Source organism: Oncorhynchus gorbuscha, linkage group LG11, assembly GCF_021184085.1.
Source record: "Oncorhynchus gorbuscha isolate QuinsamMale2020 ecotype Even-year linkage group LG11, OgorEven_v1.0, whole genome shotgun sequence".
In the NCBI taxonomy this organism is placed as follows: Eukaryota; Metazoa; Chordata; class Actinopteri; order Salmoniformes; family Salmonidae; genus Oncorhynchus; species Oncorhynchus gorbuscha.
The window spans coordinates 20,837,627-20,862,825 of record NC_060183.1 but is presented as its reverse complement, the minus strand read 5'-3'; the positions used below and the strand labels follow the sequence as shown (position 1 = coordinate 20,862,825).

At 42.6% G+C, this 25,199-nt stretch overlaps 1 protein-coding gene across 2 annotated transcripts in view; it reads left to right on the top strand.

Annotated features, from left to right (window-relative positions):
- The window catches only part of LOC124048251 (vesicle-fusing ATPase), a 52,347-nt gene extending 27,483 nt beyond the window's left edge, over positions 1 to 24,864 (top strand). For both annotated transcript variants that reach the window (XM_046368850.1, XM_046368851.1), the window contains exons 6-22: positions 211 to 318; positions 1,399 to 1,474; positions 2,125 to 2,280; positions 4,893 to 5,092; positions 6,060 to 6,225; positions 11,394 to 11,468; positions 11,755 to 11,942; positions 12,846 to 12,941; positions 13,608 to 13,764; positions 18,306 to 18,439; positions 18,646 to 18,712; positions 18,986 to 19,065; positions 20,031 to 20,165; positions 20,288 to 20,401; positions 22,708 to 22,763; positions 22,867 to 22,941; positions 23,070 to 24,864. In XM_046368850.1, the coding sequence (XP_046224806.1) occupies positions 211 to 318; positions 1,399 to 1,474; positions 2,125 to 2,280; positions 4,893 to 5,092; positions 6,060 to 6,225; positions 11,394 to 11,468; positions 11,755 to 11,942; positions 12,846 to 12,941; positions 13,608 to 13,764; positions 18,306 to 18,439; positions 18,646 to 18,712; positions 18,986 to 19,065; positions 20,031 to 20,165; positions 20,288 to 20,401; positions 22,708 to 22,763; positions 22,867 to 22,897 (1,839 nt within the window). In that variant the 3' untranslated portion in view covers positions 22,898 to 22,941; positions 23,070 to 24,864. The remainder of the gene's footprint in view (positions 1 to 210; positions 319 to 1,398; positions 1,475 to 2,124; positions 2,281 to 4,892; positions 5,093 to 6,059; positions 6,226 to 11,393; positions 11,469 to 11,754; positions 11,943 to 12,845; positions 12,942 to 13,607; positions 13,765 to 18,305; positions 18,440 to 18,645; positions 18,713 to 18,985; positions 19,066 to 20,030; positions 20,166 to 20,287; positions 20,402 to 22,707; positions 22,764 to 22,866; positions 22,942 to 23,069) is intronic.
- Positions 24,865 to 25,199: the final 335 nt, after the last annotated feature.

Sequence of the window (25,199 nt, the reverse complement as noted above, 5' to 3'; positions counted from 1 at the left end):
CGTCTGATGCAAGGCGATCCTTAACAAATCCTGTTTATCCCCATCGATTAGACGATCGAAATACTCATTGATGGCGTGCAAGAACCTTTGAGAATGGTGTACTTACGTTGTGACAATTTGCTACGGTTTGTATTTGTTCACATGCTGTTATGCTTTACATTCTTATGACATATTGTCCACTTTTCATCCTGTTTCTCTCTGTCTATATAGCTGGTGTTTAGTTTCTGCGAGAAGCTATTTGGCCTGCTGATAAAGGACATCGAGGCCATGGACCCCAGCATCCTCAAGGGAAATGCAGGCGCTGGGAAGAAGCACAATGTACATGTACCTCCAGCATCAACCCTCTCATGACCTTTATTAGTTAGATTATCACCATTCCATGTTACATTACATAGGACTATTCATACACTATAACTAATCATAACTACTTAGAAAAAACAGAAAAGTCCTCTCACTGTCAACTGCGTTTATTTTCAGCAAGCTTAACATGTAAATATTTGTATGAACATAACAAGATTCAGCAACAGACATTCCACAGTCATGTGACTAGCAAATTGAATAATGGTCCCTGAACAAAGGGTGGGGGGGGTCAAAATCAAAAGTAACAGTCAGTATCTGGTGTGGCCACCAGCTGCATTAAGTAAGGCAGTGCATCTCCTCCTCATGGACTGCACCAGATTTGCCAGTTCCTGCGGTGAGATGTTACCCCACTCTTCCAACAAGGCACCTGCAAGGTCCCGGACATTTCTGGGGGGAATGGCCCTAGCCCTCACCCTCCGATCCAACAGGTCCCAGACGTGCTCGATGGGATTGAGATCTGGGCTCTTTGCTGGCCATGGCAGAACACTGACATTCCTGTCTTGCAGGAAATCACGCACAGAACGAGCAGTATTGTCATGCTGGAGGGTCATGTCAGTATGAGCCTGTTCACGCAGATGAGCAGGGACCCTGGGCGTCTTTCTTTTGGTGTTTTTCAGAGTCAGTAGAAAGGCCTCTTTAGTGTCTTAAGTTTTCATAACTGTGACCTTAACTGCCTATCATCTGTAAGCTGTTAGTGTCTTAACGGCCGTTCCACAGGTGCATGTTCATTAACTGGTTATGGTTCATTGAACAAGCATGGGAAACAGTGTTTAAACCCTTACAATGAAGATCTGTGAAGTTATTTGGATTTTTACCAATTATCTTTGAAAGACAGAGTCCTGAAAAGGGACGTTTCTTTTTTTCCTGAGTTATTATAGTTACACTAGCTATACAGTAGTTATTGTGTACACAACATGGTGATGTAAGCCACACCGAAGGTGCTAGCTAGTTAGTGAAGTAAATTCTCATAGGAAACGTGTGGAATTCTCTGTCCACCATCTCACTCCTAACTGTCTTCTATCTCCGTGGTCTTTACAGATTGACATTGGCTTGTTGCTGGGCAACAGCCAGGTGGTTTTCGAGAAGGCAGAGAGCTCCTCTCTTACCCTCATTGGTAAGTGTCATCCTCGGCTTGCTCTCATGTGGAAAACGCTGTCTTGTATTAAGTGACTACAGCAAATCTATTTAGTCTCACTCCGTTACGGTATTTGTAAATCAGGGTTGTGTATATCTGACAAGTTGGTCCGCTCAAAGCGTAATAGACCCGGGATATTAAGATGTAAACAAATTAGGCTTGATATTTCCATAATGAACCAAAGTGGATGTGTTTACAAGGCTAAGCTAAGTGACACTCGGCCTCACTAAACCACCCTGACTGACTTTATCAGTTTGTGGCATGTGCTTGTTGTAACCCAATACGACCCCAAGGGGGCACCCTGTCCACTTTTTATGTTTGGCTATCCTCTCCTTGCTTTCAGTTGTTTTGAGTGACGAAATTGAGATGGCGAAAGTTTCCTAGAGAGGAAAGTGTCATTCATTCAGTGGCATGTAGAGTACATCTTCTTCATTATGTCTTTGATGGACTATTTAGTTAATACATTAAAAGCTTTGCACCATTCCCCATCTATGAGCTGCCACTGGTGCTAGGTTTACACACATACAAAACACTAATAAAGAAGAAAATGTCAAACGTTAAATAGATGAGAACCTGAGGTTAACAACGTATTTAGCCCTTTTTGTGTGTTTGCCTTTCTGAAAATCAAGGGAAAGCGAAGACCAGAGAGTCTCGTCAGTCCATCATCAACCCAGACTGGAACTTTGAGCGCATGGGCATCGGTGGCCTGGACAAGGAGTTCTCTGATATCTTCCGTAGGGCCTTCGCCTCTCGAGTCTTTCCTCCAGACATCGTGGAGCAGATGGGTGAGCTCCTCTCTGTCTCTGTTGGTGTTTCTCGTCCTCCAGATCTTTCTTTCTCAACAGCAGTTTCTCCTTCTTGACTTTCACTCAATCCATTGTATTCAGTCTTATTTTCACACATGCCTGTTCTCTTGCACACTCAGTTTCTCGCTCTCTTACTTGTACTTTTTATAGCTCTCTGTGTATTTTTCTCTCACCGCATCCCCCCGCTAACCACTTTTCAAGGTCCCAGTGAGCGTGTGTTCCAGCCTAACGTCAGACAGACTGAACCATTAGCCACTGTGAGGGGAGGGGGGGGCAGGACAGCCTGCCAAACCAAATCACACAATCGGTCTCTGGATGAAACACCATGATATGAATAAGACTCTGTGTTCTGATGGCATTGGTTTTCAGACCAATACTACTGCACATTGTGACAAAGTCTCAAACAAGTGGACCGAATGGGGATACTATTATTTGACTGACAATGTAGTTTCAGACTTTTCTCTTTGTTTGACAACACTACTGAACACTAGACTACCGGTAAACTAGTTATTTGAAAAATGAATTGTCTCACTCACTCGGTTAGGCCCAAGGGGGCGTCCATTATTGGACAGACAATGTAGTGTCCTCTCGAGAAGCTGCTCTCATTTGTCAGTCGTCTGTCAGTTATGACGCAGGCATCCATCCCCCATGGAATAATCCTTGCATGCACTGGTAAATAGTTGTTTGACATGTCTCAGATTACGATGCTGATTCCCATCACTAAAGAATGGTTCATAGTGAAAGCAAGTCAGGTGCTCTTCTGCGTCATCCACACACACACACACACACACACACACACACACACACACACACACACACACACACACACACACACACACACACACACACACACACACACACACACACACACACAGACAGAAAGAAAGAGCCCCAGTCCTAGCCTCGTGGCGTCCAGTGTGAGTGCGAGAGATGACCTTAAGCAGGGCGGCTGGGTGCTATGGGGTGCAGGAGTTGGCCCCTGGCTGTGGCCAGCTGGCTGGTCTAATGAGATGGCGAGCCCTGATAGAGGAGAGTCTAAAGGTGAGGGTGTAATTGGGGAGTGTCAGGGAGCGCAGGTGCTGAGAGAGATGATCATAGGGGGGAGGTGTGTGTGTGGTGGGGCTCTCACTCTCTCCATGTCTCCTCACACTCCCGCAAAAGTCAGGAAGACAGCAAGGGATCACACACACACACACACACACACACACACACACACACACACACACACACACACACACACACACACACACACACACACACACACACACACACACACACACACACACACACACACACACACACACACACACACACACACACACACACACTATAATGGTTTACCTGGAGCCCCTCCTCATTACCCCTGTCTGTCTCCCCTTCAGCACGTATATATGACAGGGGCGATGTCTATCTCTGGCCCCTCGATGAGTCGGGAGCAAATGTCACTAAACAGGTGCAAAAAGCTGCTAGGACCAATGCAGTCTGGGTTTCAGTCTAGACCCAAAACTGCTCCTAATTGGTTGGGTCTAATCACAAGACTTGATCTTTATAAGAAACACACCACAGAGTCAACTTGTAGTGAATCATAGCAGTAAATACAGTAAATCTAGCCCATTCATCAGTTTTTTTCCTGCTCATTCTCACAAATTGAACTTGTGAACTTTAAATACCTTGGGAATGTTTCATATCTGGATGTGACATAGGAATCAGGGATGAGATCGGACAATGACTTTAAGGCCAAAGTCACCTCAAACACAGTGCATTGGAGAAACAGCCAATAGGAGCATAGAGTGCTAAAGAAGGCCTAAGGACTTTCCCCACCGACTTTGATACTATTGTGACGCACACAAACCATTCATACTGACTCTGATACGATTGTGATGCACACAAACCATTCACACCAACTCTGATACGATTGTGACGCACACAAACCATTCACACCGACTCTGATACGATTGTGACACACACAAACCATTCACACCAACTCTGATACGATTGTGACACACACAAACCATTCACACCGACTCTGATACGATTGTGACGCACACAAACCATTCACACCAACTCTGATACGATTGTGACACACACAAACCATTCACACCGACTCTGATACGATTGTGACGCACACAAACCATTCACACCAACTCTGATACGATTGTGACACACACAAACCATTCACACCGACTCTGATACGATTGTGACGCACACAAACCATTCACACCGACTCTGATACGATTGTGACGCACACAAACCATTCACACCGACTCTGATACGATTGTGACGCACACAAACCATTCACACCGACTCTGATACGATTGTGACGCACACAAACCATTCACACCAACTCTGATACGATTGTGACACACACAAACCATTCACACCGACTCTGATACGATTGTGACGCACACAAACCATTCACACCGACTCTGATACGATTGTGACGCACACAAACCATTCACACCGACTCTGATACGATTGTGACGCACACAAACCATTCACACCGACTCTGATACGATTGTGACACACACAAACCATTCACACCGAGTCTGATGTGTTTCTTTGAACGTTTTGTCTGTGTCCCTCCCTGTCAGGCTGTAAGCATGTGAAGGGCATCCTGTTGTTCGGGCCTCCTGGCTGTGGTAAGACTCTGATGGCCAGGCAGATTGGGAAGATGCTGAACGCCCGCGAGCCCAAGGTGGTCAACGGCCCCGAGATCCTCAATAAGTACGTGGGAGAGTCCGAGGCCAACATCAGGAAGCTGTTCGCCGACGCGGAGGACGAGCAGAAGAGGGTGGGAGGGAGAAAAAAAAATCATAAACACTATGTGACATAGATAAAAGCTCCAGCAAGATGCGTACACACAAACACACACAAACACACACAAAAACACACAAACACACACACACAAACACACACACACACCAGTAAATCAATTGTGTATGTCATTAAATCCACCCAGTACCTTCACTGCAATTACTCGTGTGGTTATCAAGCACAACATACCTGATAACAAGTCAATCAAATAGATGTCATACTAAATGGATTCCTTATCCTGAGGCCAATATGCAGCCTACTCCACGAAACACAGATAAGCATCACACAAATCTTCACGGAGAAGCTCATTTCTCCTGCAGAAGATTGATTTGCCCTTTAAAGAGGCATATTAGTAATAATAACGGTGGAAAAGTCCGTGGGTTTCTCCATACTGGGGGACAGTTGTGTATTGAGCCTCCATGGTGACGGCGGTGTGACAGTGACGGCCTCACTCCTCGCCACCTAATGAGTTGCTGGGTTATCTCTGCCCCCCTCTCTGTCCCCCTCTCTCACCTAGCCCACAATAAGCTCAGCTCCACACCTGCTTTAAATGCTACGTCTGGAGACTGACAGGGCCAGAGATGGACAGATAACCCCCCACCCCGCTCTCTCTATCTCTTGCTAACAGTCTCTCTCACATCGCTCTCTTTTTCTCTCTCTCGGTCTCTCTCGGGCTCTCCCGGTCTCTCTCGGTCTCTCCCGGTCTCTCCCTCACACAAACTCTCTCTTTCTCTCTTTCTCTTTCTCTGTTTGTGTGGACTTTGTCCCTCCATGGTAGAGCAGAGGGAGGATGAGGAGGCTTTGAAAGGAGAATTTAGCCCAGAACAGCCATGGCTGCGAGTGGTAGACATTCTACATACTCTCCTAAGTTAGCACTGCATTGCCTGTGTGACCACAGCATCCTTCCTCCTGCTTCATTCACCCATATCTCTCTCCTTCCACAGCTGGGCGCCAACAGTGGGCTTCACATCATCATCTTTGACGAGATCGACGCCATCTGTAAGCAACGTGGCAGCATGGCAGGCAGCACAGGTGTCCACGACACTGTGGTCAACCAGCTGCTCTCCAAGATAGACGGAGTCGAGCAGCTCAACAACATCCTGGTCATAGGTAAACCACACATACATGCGCATATTCATATGTGCGCACAGAAACACAGACACACATACAGTACCAGTCAAAAGTTTGGACACACCTACTCATTCCAGGGTTTTTCTTTATTTTTTTACTATTTTCTACATTGTAGAATAATAGTGAAGACATCAAAACTATGAAACAACACATATGGAATCATGTAGTAACCAAAGAAAGTGTTAAACAAATCAAAATATATTTTATTATGGCCTCCCGGGTGGGGCAGTGATTAAGGGTGCTGTACTGCAGCGCCAGCTGTGCCACCAGAGAATCTGGGTTCGCGCCCAGGCTCTGTCGTAACCGGCCGCGACCGGGAGGTCCATGGGGCGACGCACAATTGGCCCAGCGTCGTCCGTGTTAGGGAGGGTTTGGCCGGTAGGGATATCCTTGTCTCATCGCGCCCCAGCGACTCCTGTGGCGGGCCGGGCGCAGTGCACGCTAACCAAGGTTGCCAGGTGCACAGTGTTTCCACCGACACATTGGTGCAGCTGGCTTCTGGGTTGGATGCGCGCTGTGTTAAGAAGTGGCTTGGTTGGGTTGTGTATCGGAGGACGCATGACTTTCAACCTTCGTCTCTCTCGAGCCCGTACGGGAGTTGTAGCGATGAGACAAGATAGTAGCTACTAACAATTGGGGAGAAAAAGGGGTAAAACAAATTCAAACAGTTAAAAAAAAGATTCTTCAAATAGCCACCCTTTCCCTTGATGACAGCTTTGCACACTCTTGCCATTATCTTATCCAGCTTCATGAGGTAGTCACCTAGAATGCATTTCAATTAACAGGTGTGACTTGTTAAAAGTTAATTTATGGAATTTCTTTCCTTAATGCATTTGAGCCAGTCAGTTGTGTTGTGGCAAGGTAGGGGTGGTATACAGAACATAGCCCTATCTGGTAAAAGACCACGTCCATATTAGGGCAAGAACAGCTCAAATAAACAAAGAGAAACAACAGACCATCATTACTTTAAGACATGAAGGTTAGTCAATACAAACCTTTTCAAAAACTTTTAACGTTTCTTCAAGTGCAGTTGCAAAAACAATCATGTGCTATGATGAAACTGGCTCTCATGAGGACCGTCACAGGAATGGAAGACCCAGAGTTACCTCTGCCGCAGTGGATAAGCTCATTAGAGTTACCAGCCTCAGAAATTGCAGCCCAAATAAATGATTTACAAAGTTCAAGTAACAGACGCTTCTCAACATCAATTGTTCAGAGGATCAGGCCTTCGTGGTCGAATTGCTGCAAATAATCCACTACTAAAGGACACCAATAATAATATAAGAGACTTGCTTGGGTCAAGAAACAGGAGCAATGGACTTTAGACTGGTGGAAATCTGTCCTTTGGTCTTGAGTCCAATTTGGAGATTTTTGGTTTCAACTGCTGTGTCTTTGTGAGACGCGGTGTGGGTGAACGCATGTGTATTTCCCACCGTAAAGCATGGAGGAGGAGGTGTTATGATGTGGGGGTGCTTTTCTGGTGCCACTGTCTGTAATTTATTTAGAACCAGCATGGCTACCACAGCATTCTGCAGTGATATACCATCCCATCTGGTTTGGGCTTAGTGGGACTATCATTTGTTTTTCAACAGGACAATGACCCAACACACCTCCAGGCTGTGTAAGGGCTATTTGACCAAGAAGGAGAGGGATGGAGTGCTGCATCAGATGACCTGGCCTCCACAATCCCTGCCCTCAACCAAATTGAGATGGTTTGGGAAGAGTCTGACCGCAGAGTGAAGGAAAAGCAGCCAACAAGTGCTCAGCATATGTGGGAACTCTTTCAAGACTGTTGGAAAAGCATTCCAGGTGATGCTGGTTGAGAGAATGCAAGAGTGTGCAAAGCTGTCATCAAGGCAAAGGGTGGCTTTTTGAAGAATCTCAAATATAAAATCGATTTTGATTATTCATTTTTTAAACACTATTCCATATGTTCTACAACTTTTGACCGGTAGTGTACACACACACACACACACACACACACACACACACACACACACACACACACACACACACACACACACACACACACACACACACACACACACACACACACACACACACACACACACACACACACACACACACACAGGCCGTGTCCAAATACTTATGAATACACAGCAAATTTGAGATCAGAAGTTTAACACCCACAGTGTTAAATTTAACACTTTCTTAGTGTGTGCATGTGACCCACTGAAATAGTGTTAAACCAACACTTTTCAAAGTGTTGATAAGCTAACACCCTAAGTGTTGGATCACTAACACTGTGGGTGTTGCAAATTCCGACTTAAAGATGCACTATGCAGAATTTTTTTCGCCATTTCCTTGTTGCAAAAATTCTAATAGTTTGCCTAATTTCAGTTTATGTACCAAAACAAGCAATAGTGTAGAGAGTCATTGTACCATCTTAACCGCTATATATTATCCATAACCAGAAATATTGTATTTTCAGCTGTTTGAAACTGGGGTACAAACCTGAAAGTAAAAGACCCAAAAACAGAAACTTTAAAATGGAAAACGTAGAAATGGCACACATAGAACAGATCAACCACTTATTTGACTTGCTTTCAATGAGAATGACAAAGCTATAATACACATTTCTATGTGGATTTTGTCAGGTCGCCCAAAAAGTTACATAATGCATCTTTAAAAGAACACTTAGTTGTGTTAAAGTAATATTTTGGGATGTTTTAACATTGTAGGATGTAGAGCCTCATTTACATATTTCCCAGCATGCCTGTCAAGTCGTTGTTAGACATACCGACCCGTGAATGTGTGTGTTAGTGACGGAGGCATGGTTTTTGCAGTCAAAAACGTATAGTCCTGAAACCTTCAAGTGAATGTGTTTGAATTAAAAGTAAAACATTTATGACCATATATTAGACATTTCATAAGGCCTTTAGTTATGGCCTAGTTCTTCCCTAACATTTGTATTTGTATTTATTATGGATCCCCATTGCCAAAGCAGCAGCTACTCTTCCTGTGGTCTAGCAAAATTATGGCAGTTATACAATTTTAAAAACATTCCAATATGTTCTCAGTTTTCACAACACTGTGTGCCCTTAGGCTCCAACTCCACCACTACCACATATCTACAATACAACATCTATGTGTGTGTATAGTGCATATGTTATTGTGTGTGTGTGTGGACGCATGTGTCTGTGCCTATGTTTGTGTTGCTTCACAGTCCCCGCTGTCCCCGCCAGAAGGTGTATTTGCATAATTTTCTTTTATAGAATTGTACTGCTTTCATCAGTTACTTGATGTCCATGTAGTCATGGCTCTGTGTAGTACTGTGCGCCTCCCATAGTCTGTTCTGGACTTGGGGACTGCGAAGAGACCTTTTGTGGCATGTCTTGTAGGGTATGCATGGGTGACATTCAACATGTCAATACCTCTCATAAATACAAGTAGTGATGAAGTCAATCTCTCCTCCACTTTCAGCCAGGAGAGATTGACATTCATATTATTCCTGTTAGCTCTCTGTGTAAATCCAAGGGCCAGCCGTGCTGCCCTGTTCTGAGCCAATTGCAATTTTCCTGAGTCCCTTTTTGTGGCACCTGACCACACAACTGAATGGTAGTCCAGGTGTGACAAAACTAGGGCCTGTAGGACCTGTCTTGTTGACAGTGTTGTTAAGAAGGTAGAGCAGCGCTTTATTATGGACAGACTTCTCCCCATCTTAGCTACTGTTGTATCAATATGTTTTGACCATGACAGTTTACAGTCCAGGGTTAGTACAAGCAGTTTAGTCACTTCAACTTGCTCAATTTCCACATAATTTATTACAAGATTTAGTTGAGGTTTAGGGTTTAGTGAATGATTTATCCCAAATACAATGCTATTAGTTTTAGAAATATTTAGGACTAACTTATTCTTTGCCACCCAATCTGAAACTAACTGCATCTCTTTAAGTGTTGCAGTCATTTCAGTCGCTGTAGTAGCTGCCACGTATAGTGTTGAGTTATACATAGACACACTGACTTTACTCGTTAGTAAAGATTGAAAAAGTAAGGGGCCTAGACAGCTGCCCTGGAGAATTCGTGATTCTACCGGGATATGTTGGAGACGCTTCCATGAAAGGACACGCTCTGTGTTCTGTTAAATTGGTACTTCTTTATCCACAATATAGCAGGGGGCATAAAGCCATAACACACGTTTTTCCAGCAGCAACTATGATCGATAAAGCCAAAAGCACCACTGAAGTCTAACAAAACACTGAAGTCTTACATTGTGATCTGATGATCCTGGCTCATGTGCCATATCAGATCTGCAAGTCACAATATGCTGGCTAGTGAAATGATTTGTAATTCCTATTGGAATCCAGCCAGAGGGAGGATATTCAACAATTTGAACTTTTTTATCACCGACAACCTGCATTCAGAGCGACTGCTATGGTGAAGAGCTTGTCAAACAAGACTACCCCAAAGTTCGAAACTGGAACAACCATCTCTGTAACAGTTGCAATAAGTCCAACTACTTGGATTCGTTTTGAAAAATCAAAGTTATTTATCTTTTGTTTAGTATGATTAAGGCCTAAGGGGGTGCGGTATATGGCCAAAATACCATGACTATGGGCTGTTCAACAGCACAACGCAACGCAGATTTCCTGGCTACATTCCATAGCTGTGGTATGTTGGCCTTATACCACCTCCACCCCCCCGAGGTGCCTTATTGCGATTTTAAACTGGTTAGCAACGTAATTAGAGCTGTAAAAAATAAATGTTTTGTCATACCTGTGGTATATGGTCTGATATACTGTACCACGGCTGTCAACCAATAAGCATTCTGGACTCGAACCAACCAGTTTATAAGATCAATTAATCAATAGGGGACAGAATAGGGGACACTACAAAAATGAATGAATGGCGCGCAACAAGCATGATTGCGCGTTAGATGACGCCTTATCAGTATGGTTGAGTAGTATGTTGATATGTGTTGCTTACTGCTTACCTTTTTAACTAAACAGTACTTTCTAAAATAGTATGTAGTAGGGCCACAGTCTGCTTGACTGACCGGTCCAGTTGTGGTCTGAGAAGATGAGCGGGATTATCTGAGCTATGCCTTTCTTGCCCTCTTCTTCTATCTCATCCTCCTTCTCCCTCTATCTCTCCCTCTCATTCTATCTCTCCCTCTGTGCCTCTAAGGAATGACCAACAGGCCGGACCTGATAGACGAGGCCTTGTTGAGACCAGGCAGGTTGGAAGTCAAAATGGAGATCGGTAAGAAAGCACAACGTAGTACACCACAAAGCATCCACCCTAACCAAAGACCTTGCTTAATTTTTGTTAGTTTACTGTATTCCGGTATTAGTTTGTTTTCAGGTAGTTTCTTCTGAGGAAGACATTGTTATTCATAGATGTTGTACCTTTTTACCCGACAACCAACAAAACAACACCCAGACATTTCTACTGTTCCGGGTCCATCTCTTGTACAGTATGCGGTTACGCGGTAAAAAAAAAAACACAGATATATATGAGACGTTTCCCCTCGCGCTTCCTCCCCCAGGTTTGCCTGATGAGAAGGGGCGTGTCCAGATCCTCAACATCCACACGGCTAAAATGCGTCAGTTCAACCTGCTGGGCAGCGACGTGGACGTCAGCGAGCTGGCCGCCGAGACCAAGAACTACAGCGGAGCCGAGCTGGAGGGGCTGGTCAGAGCTGCCCAGTCCACTGCCATGAACCGACACATCAAGGTCAATATCACACACAGGCGGCCATTTTCATTAGCCTAGATCAACCCTCTTGGTTGGAGAGGTAACATCCTGAAGGTTTTTCCGTCCAACCCTGATTTAGCACATCTGGTTCTAGTTATTTGCTGCTCGCCAAGACCTTAAGTAGCCATTTCAGATATATTAAGTTAGGGTTAGACTGAAAACCTACAGGACGTTAGATCTCCAAAAAGAGGGTTGGGCAGCCCTGGACAAGATAGAGAGCGTTTTTCTCCCCTCTTCATCATCAACTCCACAACTGACCATCTTTATGCGTTAAGGGGCTGTAGGTCTCGGTAGTTATTTCACAATCAGTCATGAGACAAAGTGCTCCCTCAGAGCGGAAAGGTCAGACAACTCTCATCTGGGAGGGAGAAAACGAGTGATAAGGACAGAGAGAGACAGAGGGGAGGGAGCACTCCAGCCATTCCACCTGCGTAAGCCCTTGTCTGTCTATGTCATCACCCTCTAATATGGTCCAGGAGTGTGGTGGGGGGGGCAGACCACTTAACAGACTACCACCTCACTTAATCTGGCGACGTGTGTGTGTGTGTGTGTGTGTGTGTGTGTGTGTGTGTGTGTGTGTGTGTGTGTGTGTGTGTGTGTGTGTGTGTGTGTGTGTGTGTGTGTGTGTGTGTGTGTGTGTGTGTGTGTGTGTGTGAAATCAGTAAGACCCAAAAGTCACTATTAGCTTGTCATCATTACATGACTAAATAAAGGTAGATACTATCAATGATTAGCTTGAACATTTTGTCCACAATTTGTCTAATTAATCTAGTGTCAGGTCTTAGCATTAAAGTTAGTCGAACAGTTTGTTGATAGTTAGTTGAACATCTATTAACCGTCCGCATCGGACCATCCTAATAACATCCCTCTGTCCCCCTGCAGGCCAGTGCCACCGTGGAGGTGGACCTGGAGAAGGCTGTGAATCTGCAGGTCCACAGAGATGACTTCCTGGCCTCGCTGGACAACGACATCAAACCTGTGAGTAGACCCCTTCCATCCTCCATCTCTTTACCTTTCTCCAGACCCCTCTCTTTACCATTGCCTACATCCAAAAGTCCCCCTCAACATTTGGACTTACAAAAACGTCATCATCCACTTGTAGTTGATGGCAGTGTCCACTATACGCAGGGAATTAGATCTTTTTTTTAATCATTTTGAGATATTTTTCAGAAGTGATTTTAATAAGGGACCCTTTCAGGCTATGGATGGTTAAGTGCAAGGGTCCCCAGTTACATTCAGCCGTGGGCCAATTCTTCTTTGAGTGCATGGTCGGTTGGCCGGAACATAGTTATAAATCATTTGTACACTGCAAATTGACTGCAGTAACCCCAAACAGATATAGTATATGACAAAAACAGAATATTTTCAAACCTTGATTACATTTGGAAGAGATCACATATGCCTCTCTATTTATGCGTGGGAATACTTGGGAACAGATTTCCTTCGTTAAAATCACTTTGAGCTCATGTCCTGGTAATTATACAGTCTTAATATTCAAGAATGAATGTTTTTGCGAAAAAAAACTTGGGGGGCCAAATAAAATCCCCCGCAGGCTGAATTTGGCCAGCGGGCTGCCTATTTAGGATCCCTGGTTTAGTGGATCTGACTCTCTCTCTCTCTCTCTCTCTCTCTCTCAATGGCCAGGCGTTTGGTACCAACTCTGAGGACTATGCCAGCTACATCATGAATGGCATCATAAAGTGGGGTGACCCGGTGACTGCTGTGCTGGATGATGGGGAGCTGCTGGTGCAGCAGACTAAGAACAGCGACCGCACACCGCTGGTGTCTGTGCTCCTGGAAGGTAATACACACACACACACACACACACACACACACACACACTTTTACATTTGAATCAGTTAGCAGACAATTTTATCCAGATCGACTTACAGTTAGTGCATTTATCTTAAGGTAGCTAGATACAACAAGCACATTTTATTTAAACTTTATTTAACTAGGCAATTCAGTTAAGAACAAATTATTATTTACAAAGACGGCCTACCCCGGGAAAACCTTCTCCTAACCCGGATGACGCGTAGCCAATTGTGCACCGCCCTATGCGACTCCCGATCACGTCTGGTTGTGATACAGCCCGGGATAGAACCAGGGTCTGTAGTGACACATTAGACCACTGCGCCACACAGGAGCATCTCACAGCATCTTACATAGTAGTTCAAATTTCCCTCAGCAAAGCAACTCTGAGCAAAGTCAGTGCATGTAAGAAAAGCAATGACACCAACTGTTACAATGTTCTATAGAATATACTATAGAACATTGTAACACATCTATAGAATATACCATAGAACATTGTAACACATCTATAGAATATACCATAGAACATTGTAACACATCTATAGAATATACCATAGAACATTGTAACACATCTATAGAATATACCATAGAACATTGTAACACATCTATAGAATATACTATAGAACCTTGGAACACGTCTATAGAATATACTATAGAACCTTGTAACACGTCTATAGAATATACTATAGAACCTTGGAACACGTCTATAGAATATACTATAGAACCTTGTAACACGTCTATAGAATATACTATAGAACCTTGGAACACGTCTATAGAATATACTATAGAACCTTGGAACACGTCTATAGAATATACTATAGAACCTTGGAACACGTCTATAGAATATACTATAGAACCTTGGAACACGTCTATAGAATATACTATAGAACCTTGGAACACGTCTATAGAATATACTATAGAACCTTGGAACACGTCTATAGAATATACTATAGAACCTTGTAACACGTCTTTAGAATATACTATAGAACCTTGTAACACATCTATAGAATATACTATAGAACCTTGTAACACATCTATAGAATATACTATAGAACATTGCAACACATCTATAGAACATTGCAACACATGTATAGAATATACTATAGAACATTGTAATACATCTATAGAATATACCATAGAACATTGTAACACATCTCTAGAATATACTATAGAACCTTGGAACACATCTATAGAATATACTACAGAATATACTATAGAACCTTGGAACACATCTATAGAATATACATCTATAGAATAACACATATAGAATATACTATAGAACATTGTAACACATCTATAGAATATACTACAGAACATTGTAACACATCTATAGAATATACTATAGAACCTTGGAACATATCTATAGAATATACTATAGAACCTTGTAACACATCTATAGAATATACTATAGAACCTTGTAACACATCTATAGAATATACTACAGAACCTTGGAACACATCTATAGAATATACTATAGAACATTGTAACACATCTATAGAATATACTACAGAACATTGTAACACATCTATAGAATATACTATAGAACCTTGGAACACGTCTATAGAATATACTATAGAACCTTGTAACACGTCTATAGAATATACTATAGAACCTTGTAACACATCATAGAATATACTATAGAACCTTGGAACACATCTATAGAATATTGCAACACATCTATAGAACATTGCAACACATGTATAGAATATACTATAGAACATTGTAACACATCTATAGAATATACCATAGAACCTTGGAACACATCTATAGAATATACTATAGAACCTTGTAACACATCTATAGAATATACTATAGAACATTGCAACACATCTATAGAACATTGCAACACATCTAGAATAGAACATTGTATAGAATATACTATAGAACATTGTAACACATCTATAGAATATACCATAGAACATTGTAACACATCTCTAGAATATACTATAGAACATTGTAACACATCTATAGAATATACCATAGAACATTGTAACACATCTCTAGAATATACTATAGAACCTTGTAACACATCTATAGAATATACTACAGAACCTTGGAACACATCTATAGAATATACTATAGAACATTGTAACACATCTATAGAATATACCATAGAACATTGTAACACATCTCTATACTAGAATAACACTATAGAACCTTGTAACACATCTATAGAATATACTATAGAACCTTGGAACACGTCTATAGAATATACTATAGAACCTTGGAACACGTCTATAGAATATACTATAGAACCTTGGAACACGTCTATAGAATATACTATAGAACCTTGGAACACGTCTATAGAATATACTATAGAACCTTGTAACACGTCTATAGAATATACTATAGAACCTTGTAACACATCTATAGAATATACTATAGAACCTTGTAACACATCTATAGAATATACTATAGAACCTTGTAACACATCTATAGAATATACTATAGAACCTTGTAACACATCTATAGAATATACTACAGAACATTGTAACACATCTATAGAATATACCATAGAACATTAACACATCTATAGAATATACTATAGAACCTTGAACATACTATATACTATAGAACCTTGTAACACATCTATAGAATATACTACAGAACCTTGGAACACATCTATAGAATATACTATAGAACATTGTAACACATCTATAGAATATACTACAGAACATTGTAACACATCTATAGAATATACTATAGAACCTTGGAACACGTCTATAGAATATACTATAGAACCTTGTAACACGTCTATAGAATATACTATAGAACCTTGTAACACATCTATAGAATATACTATAGAACCTTGGAACACATCTATAGAATATACTATAGAACCTTGGAACACGTCTATAGAATATACTATAGAACATTGGAACACATCTATAGAATAACACATCTATAGAATATACTATAGAACTACATAACTTCTATAGAATAACACGAACCTCTATAGAATATACTATAGAACCTTATAGAATAACTACGAACCTCTCTATAGAATATACTATAGAACCTTGTAACACGTCTATAGAATATACTATAGAACCTTGTAACACATCTATAGAATATACTATAGAACCTTGTAACTATAGAACATTGTCTATAGAATATACTATAGAACACATCTGAATAACTACGTCTATAGAATATGCTATAGAACTATAGAACTATAGAACCTTGAATAACACATCTATAGAATATACTATAGAACCTTGGAACACATCTATAGAATATCTACTATAGAATATAATATAGAACCTTGTAACACATCTATAGAATAACACATCTATAGAATATACTATAGAACCTTAACACATCTATAGAATATACTATAGAACCTTGTAACACATCTATAGAATATACTATAGAACATTGTAACACATCTATAGAATATACTATAGAACATTAACACATCTGAATAACACAGAACATTGTAACTCTATAGAATATACTATAGAACCTTGTAACACGTCTATAGAATATACTATAGAACCTTGTAACACGTCTATAGAATATACTATAGAACCTTGTAACACGTCTATAGAATATACTATAGAACCTTGTAACACATCTATAGAATATACTATAGAACCTTGTAACACGTCTATAGAATATACTATAGAACCTTGTAACACATCTATAGAATATACTATAGAACCTTGTAACACATCTATAGAATATACTATAGAACCTTGTAACACGTCTATAGAATATACTATAGAACATTGCAACACATCTATAGAATATACTATAGAACATTGTAACACATCTATAGAACATTGCAACACATGTATAGAATATACTATAGAACATTGTAACACATCTATAGAATATACCATAGAACATTGTAACACATCTCTAGAATATACTATAGAACCTTGGAACATATCTATAGAATATACTATAGAACCTTGTAACACGTCTATAGAATATGCTATAGAACCTTGTAACATATCTATAGAATATACTATAGAACCTTGTAACACATCTATAGAATATACTATAGAACCTTGTAACACATCTATAGAATATACTATAGAACCTTGTAACACATCTATAGAATATACTATAGAACATTGCAACACATCTATAGAACATTGCAACACATGTATAGAATATACTATAGAACATTGCAACACATCTATAGAACATTGCAACACATGTATAGAATATACTATAGAACATTGTAACACATCTATAGAACATTGCAACACATGTATAGAATATACTATAGAACCTTGCAACACATCTATAGAACATTGCAACACATGTATAGTATCTATAGTATATATTACTTTTTACCCCTTTACTGCTAAACGGGACACCAGCATGAAGATGGTAAAATGAAGATGTATAAAAGAACGACATTTTCCAACGTTTGGCATTATAAGAGCTGAAAGATATATTTAAGCATACTGATAAATGCAAATATTTATTCAAATAGTCATATTATCATTAAGACTTCCTTTGGTTCAAAATACAGGATAGCGGTATATATAGTATCCTGTTTTCTCTCTCTCCTAGGTCCCCCCAACAGTGGAAAGACGGCCCTAGCTGCTAAGATCGCAGAGGAATCCCAGTTTCCCTTTATAAAGATCTGTTCTCCTGACAAGATGATCGGTCACTCCGAAATCGCTAAGTGCCAGGCCATCAAGAAGGTGAGGAAAGGGTTTCACACACACACACACACACACACACACACACACACACACACACACACACACACACACACACACACACACACACACACACACACACACACACACACACACACACACACACACACACACACACACACACACACACACACACACACACGTGTCAGTACCTGTGTCTTGACCACCCTTAACCCTCATTGTTCCAGATATTTGACGATGCCTACAAGTCCCAGCTGAGCTGTGTAGTGGTGGACGACATTGAACGCTTGCTGGGTAAGGTCCTGCTTGCATTGTGGTTACACTGTTCTCCTTTTCGTTTCTTTTTTAAGTATCCTAAGTTCAGGGTTGTAACATACAGTAAACACTGGGCAGTTTGCTTAGGATACAGACCTTTTTAAAGAACAATGAGTTGGAAAACCATGCTCTTATATTTTCAACCCAAGCATCACTTTGATGGTAAAAGTCCACAGATCATTGAATCACGAGGTCGGAATATTTATTCAAAATTCTCGTTCTCTCTTTGTGCTTTGGTGTCCTTGTTCTCAGACTATGTCCCGATTGGCCCTCGTTTCTCAAACCTGGTCCTTCAAGCTCTGCTGGTTCTCCTCAAGAAACCCCCTCCCAAAGTCAGTATTCTGTGAACTTTGGCACTTACTTGTGTGTGTGTGTGTGTTTAGTCTTAGCATTTAAATGTTTCTGTGTATGCTCTAGTCGTTATTTTGCCAGTGACAGACAGATGTCAGCAGATCGTACTGATGCCCCCAGTAATGCAAGTCATTTCCATGCAGAGTGAATCAAAGTGTATCCTAGTTGTGGGACAGTATACATCTTTACCCCTGTGTTTCTGTGTGCAGGAGCTATATCTCCTGAATGTAAGACACTACCACATTTAAGGCTGTAGGCCTACGTTCAGCTGTGAACGTTTGTCAATGAGTATGATAATGTATTGGTCCAGGCAGGCTGTTGTGCTGGGTGTGAATGGGAGCCGGGGCTGCTTCTCCAGGCTTGTGAAGCTCCAGGCCCAGCGGGGTGCCCGGCCCGGGTGAGGCCAGGGGAGGCCTTGCCTCGAGGGGGGGGGGGGGGACAACAGAAGAGAATGGGCTCTGTGAGAGAGCCGGGGGGGTGGGGGGACAACCTGGCAGCACCGCCGCCTGTGTGGTACCTCATCTGCATGCATGGGCACACCCCCTCCGCACAATGGGGGGGGGGACAGCCCATAATCCTCCTCTCCTCTGGCCCCGAACGAGCGACTAGGGCCTCCTGGGGAAAGAAACTATCCACTTTCCTGATTCAGAGTCACCTAGACTTAAGCAGCTATGTAGAGGTGGTTGACCGTGGAGAGACTGACAGACTGACCAGAATCAAGCTTGATAAAAATGCAAAAGGTTGATAAAAATCCACAAGGCTCATATTAGGCAGTAGGGACCCCACCTTTTACAACCCATTGATGTTGATGATGTGAAGCACGCCGTTTTGAAATGTGTTTGATACACCTCCGTACATGATATGGTACAGGATGCCCTGTCTGGCACTGAGCTTAATTTCATTCTCCATCATGTGTGTGCCCCCCCCCCCACACACACACTCACAGGGCCGTAAGCTGCTGATCATTGGCACCACCAGCAGGAAGGACGTGCTGCAGGAGATGGAGATGCTGGACGCCTTCAGTACCACCATCCACATCCCCAACATCTCTAGAGGAGAGCAGCTGGTTGAAGCCCTGGAGGTAGACACACAAACACACACACACACAGAAATGGATGTTCCTCGCTCTCCGGTTTTAAAGTTGTGATAAGTAGTGATGGATTTGTTGCGTGAGCTTTTAAACTGCTTCTGTGTCTGCTGTAGATGCTGGGGAGTTTCCAGGAGAAAGAGCGGGCAGCCATTGCCAAGGCTGTGAAGAGCCAGGCGGTGTGGATCGGCATCAAGAAGCTGACGATGGTCATCGAGATGGCGGTGCAGGTGACAGAGACAAAGCCCCGGTTTAGGTGACACGTTTTTATTCCAGCCCAGCACTAACCATCAAATTATCACCTAACCGTGGCCTTCTTCAATCTGTACCACGATTAGCGGGTTAAGATGTGTTACTGCTGGGCTGGAACAAAAGCCTACACACACCCTTTAGCTCTCCCAGAGTGTGAGTTGGAGAACCCCGGGCCTAGACAACCACAGTCTTGGGAGTCACAGATGGAATCTCGTCTGGTTTCAGTCAAAACAACCTGCTGTTAATTACGACCTTTCATTAAAACCAGTTTGGATTCAACAGTGATTTTTGTGGTGAGCCCCAAAAATGTCATCGCTATAGTTCCCGATCATTCTCCGCATACTTCCCTGTCTTATGTGTTCACATGCTCTGACTAGTAGAGGGATGCCACACATAAAGACCACATCGCACCTTGGAAATGTCTTATCTACTGTTGTGAGGGTCGTTACTCTCTTAGGCCCCGTCCAGAAACTTCCTCATAGAGGGATTCAGCTAATCAAGGGCTGGAAGATGACTTGAATTGGTTGAATCAGATGTGGTTCCCAAGGACCAGGGTGTAAAAATCCAGTGCGAGTGTTACTACTGTATAGTAGTAACCGTAGTTTACGGTATGTGGCTGTGGTGTGCTTGGTTGTATGGTCTCTGGTCGCTTGTCCATGTGGCTGCTGAATGCCGTGTAGGCTAATTGCTGTGGTATGCACTAATGCAGCCATGTTGAGTTGGCACACCGACACACACACATGCACACACACGCACTGCTCCCTCCCTCCATCCAGGAGAAGTATGAACGAGTGTCTGCCGAGACATGCTGCACACAGACGCCCTGCTCCAACCGACGTGACACACACACACACACACACACACACACACACACACACACACACACACACACACATGATACACACACATCTTCAAATCCTGTTTCCTCTATAGAAAAGCATGAACTCGAGGTCATGTCTGAAATTCCACATATTTTATGTAACACAGTTAATCGTGTTCAGTCCAAATCAATCATATACACTCAGAGGCCAGTTTATTAGGTACACCCATCTAGTACCGGGTCGGACCCCCCTCCAGAACAGCCTGAATTCTTTGGTGCATGGAAACATTGCTCAGTTGGTAACAAGGGACCTAACGTGTGCCAGGAAAACATTCTCCACACCATTACACCACTTTCACCAGCCTGTACCGTTGACACCAGGCAGGATTACGCCATATCATGACTGCCATCAGCATGACGTAGCAGGAACTGGGATTCCAGGGGATGTCCAGTGTTGGTGATCGCGTACCCACTGTTTTTAGCTGATAGGATTGGAAACCGGTGTGGTCGTCTGCTGCAATAACCCATCCGTGACAAGGACCAACAGGTTGTGAGTTCTGAGATGCCGTTCTGCACACCACTGTTGTACTGCACCGTTATTTGCCTGTTTGTGGGCCGCCTGTTAGTTTGCACAATTCTTGCCATTCTCCTTCGACCTCTTTCATCAATGAGCTGTTTTCACCCTCCCGAGTGGCGCAGCGGTCTAAGATACTGCATCTCAGTGCAAGAGGTGTCACTACAGTCCCTGGTTTGGATCCAGGCTGTTTCACATCCGACCGTGATTGGGAGTCCCATAGGGCGGCGCACAATTGGCCCAGCGTCGTCTGGGTTTGGCCGTGGTAGGCAGTCATATTAAATAGGCAAGTCAGTTAAGAACAAATTCTTAACCGACTTGCCTAGTTTAATAAAGGTTACACACACGCACACCCACAGGACTGCCGCTGACTGGATGTTTTTTGTTTGTCGCACCATTCTCGGTAAACCCTAGACACTGTTGTGCGTGAAAAGCCCAGTCGGACGACTGTTTCTGAGATACTGGATCTGGCTTGTCTGGCACCGACCATAATACCATGCTCAGTCGCTTAGGTCACTCGCTTTTTCCCATTCTAACTGTATGGGCAAAACTGAATGCCTCCATGCCTGTCTGCATGCTTTATATAGCAAGCCACAGCCACGTGAAAAATGTTTGTGAACAGGGTGGTGTACCTAATAAACTGTGCACTGAGTCTATATCTCCGTCATAAACTGAGAAGACGACCATATTTGAATGCTACCACATATCTGCATTGTTACGTAACATTGTTTCTGTGAGCCCCTCACTCACACCTTCCCAGACAATTACAGACGTTGAACGTTTGCTGTGCTGGCCCCGGGCCTGTACTTTTCGACACGTTTATAGGAAAGGAGGCTATGTAGGCCAGTGTATGGACATATGCACAGAGAGCTAACGTGTGTGTCTTCCAGATGGATCCCGAATACCGAGTTAGTAAGTTCTTGACCCTGCTGAGAGAACAGGGAGCGTAAGTAGAGCACTATTCTGTTCTGTCCCCAATCTCACACCAGCTAATTCTTGTGTAGTTGGTTGACTGTTTAATCCATATATATTTCCTTCCCTCCCCACAGGCTGGGTTCTGACAAGCACATAGCCATTTAAGCCAATGGTGGAGCTGCATTGCCCAGCAGTAGCTGCCTCTCACAGTAAGTGCTTGAACAGAGGGTAGAGCAGGGGCGTGTTAGAGTGGGTTTGGAACAAAATTAGCAGATTCTATCTTCCTTCCTGCTCTTCTAACTCCTCCCACTTTTTTTATTCTGTCTTTTACCCTCAGTGGGCGAGGAGTGGAAGCCCGTATGCGGCCGGCAAGATGGAGTGAGCGAGAGATTATATATCTCCGACCTAATCTGGCCATCGCAAACGCTCGCCGCGTAAATCGCTGTACCGTGTGTTTCCAGGGCAACTCGATCGACCTGCATCGTCCTCCTTCCTCATCAGCACTATTTCTCTGTGTGTGTAAACTAAGTCTGTAATTGTTATTTCTGAAGGCAAAGTGTTGTGATTCAAATGACACTCTATTCCCTGTATAGTACACTAGGTTCTGACCAGATGTCTATGGGCCCTGGTCAAAAGAAGTGCACTGTATAAGGAATAGTGTGCCATTTGAGATGCATCCAAAGTGTTGTGATTTGTGCTGCTAGCTCTCCAGGGGATTTTATGTATAAAAATCAAATGTATGTTTATAACTAAACATGAGAAAAGTGTATGCAAAACCATTTACACTGAGTGTATGAACCATTAAGAACACCTTCCTAATATTGAGTTGCACTCCCTTTTGCCCTCAGAACAGCCTAAATTCGTTGGCGCGTGGAAATAAGTGTCGAAAGCGTTCCACAGGGATTCTGGCCCATGTTGACTCCAATGCTTCCCACTGTTGTCAAGTTTTCTGGCTGTCCTTTGGGTGGGGGACCTATTCTTGATACACATGGGAAACTGTTGAGCAACAACAACAAAAAACAGCAACGTTGCAGTTCTTGACACACTCAAACCAGTGTGCCTGGCATCTACTACCATACCCCGTCTAAAGGCACTTAAATATTTAGTCTTGTGCCATTCAGAGGGTGAATGGGCATCTACACAATCCATTTCTCAAATGTCTGTCTCAAGGCTGTCCCAAATCCTTCTTTAACCTGTCGCCTCTCCTTCATCTACACTAATTTTGAGGGATCCTTGCTTTCACCTGGTCAGTCTGTCATGGAAAGAGCAGGTGTTTATAATGTTTTGTACTCTGTGTATATGATGACCTATTTGAGTTTGATACAACTCCAACATTGGGCTTGATGCATTTGACAAAGCAATTTTCAAATTGTATGCATAACTGACCAGTCAAACTTCTCTATAAATGCATCATATGCTGAATATGCGCAACATGATGGTGAAACTGATTAATTGCGGCATGTATTGTGTGTGCTCTAATATATTATGTGCTTAGATTTTATAATCATTCCGGGAAGTGATGGTTCCAAGCCTTACTCTTAACTCTACTCACACAAAACCTAATAGGACCAAAGTATCACAGCAGTCTGTTTTGTGAATAATTGTTATGAATGAATAATAATGTTACTAATATTGATTAGCTAGTAACTGGAAAAAGTGATACATTTTCAGACCCAGACCATTTTAGAAGGAAACCTCTCCCCAACCACTCACAGACACACGTGTGCGAACACACATGATACTGTTGACCGGTTGTTGTTTTTCTGCATTGTGCTGTTCTCTATGAAGGATCTCTGGAGACCCTCTGGCATGCCTTTGCATTTTAGAAACACTTCAAATAAGGATCGTGTTTTGTGTAGGTTTACCCTGGTGTGACTTTTTGATAAACATGTTCATCTCAATATTTTTGGCTCTATTCACTCTGATTCAAAAAATGCTAATTAGCATCAAAGTAGATATCACACAAAACTTCAAATCCCTGCAAGCTCCTGCACGTCACCTCTAGCAGGTACGTTTGTTAACAGGTATTGGGTCAACGTGCATAAGACAGTTTACAGAATTGTCCATTTAAAGAAATGTAAGTGTTTGGTCCCATGTTTCATGAGCTGAAATAAAAGATCACAGAAATGTTCCATATGCACAAAAAGCTTATTTCTGTGCTGGGTACAATAACTGACCAATCTAAAATGTTCCGTTTTGTCACAACACAATGCTACAGATATCTCAAGTTTTGAGGGAGCGTGCAATTGACATGCTGGCTTCAGGAATGTCCACCAGAGCGGTTAATGTTCATCAATGTCGTTTTAGAGAATTTGGCAGTACACCCAACTGGCCTCACAACCACAGACCACATCGTAACCACTCCAGGCCAGGACCTCCACATCCAGTTTCTTCACCTGGGGGATCGTCTGAGACCAGCCACCCGGACAGCTGAGAAGTATTTCTGGCTGTAATAAATCCCTTTTGT